General features: G+C 34.9%; 1 protein-coding gene across 1 annotated transcript in view; it reads right to left on the bottom strand.

The window, feature by feature from the left end:
* Positions 1 to 7,092, bottom strand: part of DCAF13 (DDB1 and CUL4 associated factor 13) — a 35,375-nt gene that overhangs the window by 5,805 nt on the left and 22,478 nt on the right. The window contains exons 7-8 of the mRNA XM_003782423.3: positions 5,390 to 5,472; positions 1,603 to 1,767 (exon numbers count right to left, since the gene is read on the bottom strand). Coding sequence (XP_003782471.1) covers positions 1,603 to 1,767; positions 5,390 to 5,472 — 248 coding nt within the window. The remainder of the gene's footprint in view (positions 1 to 1,602; positions 1,768 to 5,389; positions 5,473 to 7,092) is intronic.

Here is a 7,092-nt window from a genome sequence, read left to right on the forward strand (position 1 = left end):
GGCGCCGAGCCAGAACACTTCTGTCAGAATGTTTTGCTTTTTTTTTTTCAGTTTTTGGCCAGGGCTGGGTTTGAACCCGCCACCTCTGGCATATAGGGCCAGTGCCCTAACTCCTTTGAGCCACAGGTGCTGCCTTGTCAGTATGTTTTCGATGCAAGGACCTTTGTATTCAGATAAAAAACGATGATAACAATTATCTGCTGGCAATTAATGATGATACAGTGATTAGGAATCAATATGACTTCCTTAAATTAGAGAAAGATGAATACTACAACTAAAAACACCCAAAGAGTCAGATAAGATTGGTTATGACCATAAATAATCCTGTAATTAGCATAATTTTAATGATAAATTACTTCAACTTCCTTGCTTTATGAATGCTTCTAGAAACATATTTAAGGCTTTACTAAGGAATAATGAGAGTGCGTATTGAAAGTGTTTTGTAAACCATATCACACTAAAAAGGAGGCTGTTTCTTATACAGAGTTAGGATTTAAAGTCAGTATGTAAAGCAAAAAACTGAGCACCAAATTGCCCTTGCAAAACCCTTAAACTGCTACAGTTTTCTGTAGACTACCTCAATAAGAAACACATGATATAATAAAATATAGATGTATAAATATAAACTATATTTAGTAATGTAGTATTAGAGGACCATATTATATGAAACAATACAAATCTTCAACACTAGAGTCACACCCAGTGTACTTATAGAATGAAAGACACATAAATGAGACTATGAAACAGGTTAAGTGTTCAAATCTTCCACCTCCCAATCAACCAGGGCATATATACCCACTAAAATGGAACTGAGGGAGAACAGTCATTACAATTGAAAACTTGTTTTTTCTCTTTTTTATTTTTGCCTTGGTGCACAAAGTTGGACTTAAATAAATAAAAAATAATGAATTCTAGGTATTAGCATGTCCTTAACTGTAAGAGGGCAAAAAGTTTATCAACATTTTCATTATCAAATTAAAAATTTTCTAAAGTTCATTACAAAGCATTAAAAAATAATTCTAATATAAAGGCCCTGCTGTAAAGCAAACAGTGAGATTTCACAACAACAAATTACATAAATATTCTGTTCAATGAAAGAAACCTCCTGGTAGGCAAATACTTTGCCCATACATCATACAGTGAAAATCAGTATTTCCAAATAACAATGCCTGGGCACGAGTCCCATCATACACACATAACGAGTCACCCTCTCAGAAAAAGATAAATAAGGATCAGGACAAAGAAAAATCAAACAAAGATATAGTCATACATCACATAAAGATACTTCAGTTAATAATGACATATATAATAGTGTTCTCATAAAATTGTAACACTCCTTTCACTGTACCTTTTCTGTTTACATACACAAATACCAAGTGTTACAACTGCTACAGTGCTCAGCACAGCAATTATGCTGTACAGTTTCATACTCAGGAACAGTAGGCTATACCATAAAGCCTATGTGTGTAGTAGGCTGTATCAGATAGGTTTGTGTAAGTATACTCCATGACGTTCACAACAACAAAATTGCCTATCAATCCATTTTTCAGAATGTACCCCCATTATTGACACATGATTGTAAATGGCTTATAGGTCACAAACCTGCTTCGACTCTTGTCCACAGGAAAGATTCGAATAGATTTATCAAAACTAGCAGACACAAACTCCTTCCCAGTAGGAGAATAATCCACATCAAGCACTGCAGATACATGATCCATATGAACCATCACAGGCGTGTCCAATGCACGCATATCGAAAGTATATAAACTGTAAAAGAATTTTTAAATAATTAATACAAATTCCTAGAAAAAAGTCACATACCAAAAGATACTTGTGAAAATAAGATCCACTAGTTCAATAATGCTGAATAAACATCTAAATAAATATCAACTCTGTACACAGGCAGGTGAAGGATAGGGATAATATCAAGTTTTTATTTATTATTCCTTAAGATTATACTCTCTCTCTCTCACTCTCTCTCTCTCTCTCACACACACACACACTCTTTCCTCCTTACAAATATAAATCTCATTATAGAAAATGTGGAAATTTCAAAAAAGTACAAAAATTACCTTTAATTCAATTGCTAGAGAAAGTTAACAGTGAAATTCTTCAAAGATGTTTTCACCACGCTATTTAAATATGTACTTTTAATAAAAGTGAAATAATACTACATAATTTTTTATGTTCTGATTTTATATAGCACATTATGAGCACTTACCTATATCATTAAATAATTCCTGAAAAGATTTTAATGGCTTTATATTTAAGAGTTCAAAAAATTTATTTCCCTATTCTTTAATACAGTTTCCAACATTTCATTATTATAAATGATGCTTAAATAAAATATGAATATTTGAATTTTTTTGAGACATAGCCTCAAGCTGTCAGCCTGGGTAGAGTGCTGTGGCATCACAGCTCACAGCAACCTCCAACTCTTGGGCTCAAGTGATTCTCCTGCCTCCGCCTCCCAAGTAGCTGGGACTATAGGCACCCACCACAATGCCTGGCTATTTTTTGGTTGCAGCCGTCATTGTTTGGCAGGCCTGGGCTGGATTTGAACCCACCAGCTCAGGTGTATGTGGGCTGGTGCCTTAGTTGCTTGAGCCACAGGAGCCGAGCTGATATTTGAATTTTTGATATTCATTCTTGAATTAAATGGAACAGATTCCTACAAGCAGGATTATTAAGTCCAAAGGCCAAAGCATTTTTGGTTGGGTGGTTCATGCCTGTAATCCTAACACTTTGGGAGGTTGAGGCAAGGAGGATCACTTGAGGCCAAGAGTTTGAGACCAGCCTGGGAAACACAGTGAGACCCTGTCTCTACAAAAAAAAAAAAACAAAAAAGGAAGGTATGGTGGCACATGCCTACAGTCCAGTTTACTAGGGAAACTAAGATGGGAGGATTGATGAAGCTCAGGATTTCAAGGTTACAGTGAGCAACAATTATGTCACTGTACTCTAGCCTGGATGACCAAGTGAGAACCTGTCTCTTAAAAACAAAAACAGAAAGTCCAAAGGCACGAGCATTTTAAGGATTGATTTAAGCAGCCACATCACTTCCAATAGAGTTGCATCAATTTATATTCCTATTCAAGGGGTATATCAAAATTAGAAAACTATACTTTATATATAATTGGTAAAAACAATTTTTGTGAGTTTCAAGATTTAAAATTCTTCTCTAACAGCTAACAACATAGTGCTCCAAATGATCCAACATGAACAATGGACAGAGAAATATAAATTATCAACATTATTAACATTCTTTTGTGTTATTTTCCTAACATCAAAATACTTCAAAATGCTAAAATTAAGAGTGGAAGTCTTAGGACAAAGAGGGTATCTACACAGTTTCAAAGTATCTCTCCAAAGATATGTAATAATTATAAAGGGAAAAAAAGCAGTAACTCTATAGTGGACATACCTGGTAGACACCACTTTAAACAAATGATCAAGGTTAACATTATTGGCAGTATGATATATTGACAACTGCTTTATAGTCCCTGCCCAGAGCAGTGGTTCTTAACCAGGTTTGTTTTATTTTAGCATATTTGTTTTTAGTAAATTGCTTTATTTTTACATAGGGAAAAAATTAGGTATTCAAATTCCAAGTAAATTGATTCATTTGGATGGAAATATTAAGTAAATAAAATTCCAAGTTATAGGATTTTTTAGAGATCACCTATTCTAACCATTTTATCTTATATGTGATGAACCCTTAGCACAGAGTTAGCTTAAATGACTTGCCCAACTTTTGACAGTAATTACTTGTTGGCCTAGACTTGAACTTGGATTTCTGATTCAGAATGATTAAAATATTTAAAGGTCAATAAAAAAAAAAGAAAATATTTACAAATATAAAAAAGGGATACCAAAGCAAGATCATTTTCAATTAGAGCAACACAGTACTCTATATTCTTTCTTACAAGGTGCCATATGCTCAGGTGCCATACATAATTATTCCCAAGGCAAGAAATAAGAAATTCCAGGGACACACTGATAAAAGTTATCTCGCTAAAATAGCTGAACAGAATCTACTTTAGAAACCTACTAAGGTAGATCACAATAATGCTATGTTACTCTTGTCTTTTCTTTTATTGCCTTTAACAGAAATTAAATGCTATTTAATTTCAAAACATCAATCAATAAAGGCCAAAAAAGGCTTCATTAATGTGGTATAGTATTGCTAGCTAACGAGAGTCCAACTGAGCTTCTTTTTAGTACAGAAATGGTTTTAGTTGGTACCACTAAAACATTATGTAATAAGTGGCTTCATGAGGTAATACTACTACTATTTATGCTATCAGATCTATGTAGCAGAACACAGAAATTAAATACAGATCTAAAGTTCAATCCACCAATAAATTTCCGCCTTCTCAAAAGAACATATGTTAAGAATCTGCCATATGCATAGAACTATAATAACACTTTGGATTAAAATAAAGATAATTAAGATGCTGTCTCCTCACCATAGATTAATCTCCCTGCTTCAATATCTTACAAAGGGTATAACATACACGTCCTACCCATCTTCTAAAGATACTAAAAAGATAGCTACAATTTTCCTTTTGCCTTACTGAAGCAATAGTGATAACTGCTAACATGTCTACATGAGTATCAACTATCTAAAAAGCCACAATAATGATAGGCATTTTCATTTCCATTAAAACATATATTCAGCCATTGTTTATAAGATTTACCCCAGAGATCAGCCAACTTCTTCTGTAAATGGCCAAATAGTAAATATTTTTGGCCAAATGGAATGTAAGGGCCCTGTTGCAACTATTTAACTTAGGCATTATAGCACAAAAGCAGCCACATCCAATATATAAATAAATAGGTGTGACAATATTTGAATAAAACTTTATAAAAACAGGCAGTAGACAAGATTTGGCCCACTGGTTGTCATTTACTGTTCCTAGTTTACATCATTCTGAAAACTGTGAAAATAAGTACTTTTCTAAAAGGTTCTTCTCCAATTTGGAAAACTTTTTTTTTTTTTTGAGACGGAGCCTCAAGCTATCCCCCTGGGTAGAGTGCCATGGCATCACGCTCACAGCAACCTCCAACTCCTGGGCTCAAGCGAGTCTCCTGCCTCAGCCTCCCAAGTAGCTGGGACTACAGGCGCCCACCACAACGCCTGGCCATTTTTTGGTTGCAGCCATCATTGTTTGGCAGGCCGGGCTGGGGACTCGAACCTGCCACCTTAGGTGTATGTGGCTGGTGCCTTAGCCACTTGAGCCACAGGCGCCGAGCCAACTTTTTTAAGCCAAAAAAATAACAGTTTTTTTTACTTACATATATATATGGTGATATATACTTTATAAGTTAGACTTACACAATTAAGCCATTTCTGATAGAGATAGGTTTTTAAAAGAGGGAAACTTACTTGTAATCTTCATTTGCTGCAGTAAAAATGAAAGCTTCCATAGGGTTCCAACAGATTGTATTTGTTCTCATATCTAAGATAACCTGAGAAAGGGAGCATACACCATGAAATTGCCATGAAATGAATTATCTCTAAAATGGGTAAATTTCCTACTCCCTTTCCTTTCTTTTATTTTTCACTGACTTAAGCAGTATTAAGTAACCACCAGTCAGATCCTAGTACTGTACACTCAGCGCTTCCTGTATACATACATACAAGAGTGATAAATATAAAAAATAGAAAAATGCTTAATTCCTGTCCCCAGATCACAAATAACTTGTTGTTTGGTCAGGAAAATAAGACATATATAAGAAAATTTGAAATACAAACAGTAAAGTTATAAATGACTAAGTATCAAACAAGCGGTAAAATTAATGGTAAATTTAGGATTAAAGTAGAAAAGAAATGTTTCAAAAGACAAACATGATTTGAAATGACCAGTGAAGGAACAGCAAGAAAAGAAACACTACTGTCATTTTAGGCATAGTTAATACTTTGTTGTGTCCAACTGCCCACTGTAGGACGGTTAGCCTCTCAGGTACCTTGACACTAAATTACCCTTACATTCCCCAAACTGCACTGGCTGGGGAGTACAACCCCTGACTGAGAACGACTACATTTAAGAGAGAAAAGAGAAGAAACACTGATAGTCTGGTACCATGATTCCCAACCCCCAGGCTGTAGACCAGTACCAGTCCATGGCCTGTTAGGATCTGGCTGCACAGTGGGAGGGGATGGGCAGGAGAGCGAGTGAAGCTTCAGTTGTCACTCTGTCCCATTACCCCCAAATGGGACTGTCTAGTTACAGGAAAACAAGCTCAGGTTTTGAGCCCACTGATTCTGCAGTATGCTGAGTTGTATACTTAATTATATATTACAATGTAAAAATAATAGAAATAAAGTACACAACAAATGTAATATGTTTGAATCATCCTCAAACCATCCCTCATTCCCCACAGATTGTGGAAAAATTCTTCCATGAAAACTGATCCCAAAAAGGTTGGGGACCACTGGTCTAGTGGACAGAACAAAGACACAATGGAAAGTAGCAATATCTAATAATCTCTCCAGCAATCAAGCAACCTGCATGTAATAAACTCCAATTAAACACTGTCTTACTGAATGAAACAAATAAATGTATTGCAAACTGGAACCAGATTTTGGAGGGCTTTGAAAACCAGGCTATTGATCTTTTCTTCAACCTAAAAGTAATAGAGCACCATCAAAGCTGAGAAGCAGGGGAGGGGGAGGGTAGGTGGTAAGGCACAGATTGTCATTTATTAAAATAGTACTTCATGCCAGCACTCTGCTAAATGCTTAAAGAATCATGTTTTATTCTCACCAATATGCTGCACAATGGTTACTACCATCACTATTTTACTGGAGAAAAATAGATTAAGTTATCTGTTTAAAGTCTAAGACCAAAGTTTATATAGGATATTCCCATTACAGCACATGAACGAATGAAATGATTAAAGTGGTACTTTTGGAAAGATTATCATATTTATCTATTCCAAACTTCAATGAATGTACTTTATTTCTAATATTTCTGAGTTTATTACATGTTATAAAATGATTTAGGAATAACAAAAGCAAGTATTAAAAGCATTTCTTTTTTTTTTTTTCTTTTTTTTTTTTATTGAACGGTAACTATGTACATTAAT

This window comes from Otolemur garnettii, unplaced genomic scaffold (assembly GCF_000181295.1).
Source record: "Otolemur garnettii isolate 467f Iridium unplaced genomic scaffold, OtoGar3 scaffold00004, whole genome shotgun sequence".
In the NCBI taxonomy this organism is placed as follows: Eukaryota; Metazoa; Chordata; class Mammalia; order Primates; family Galagidae; genus Otolemur; species Otolemur garnettii.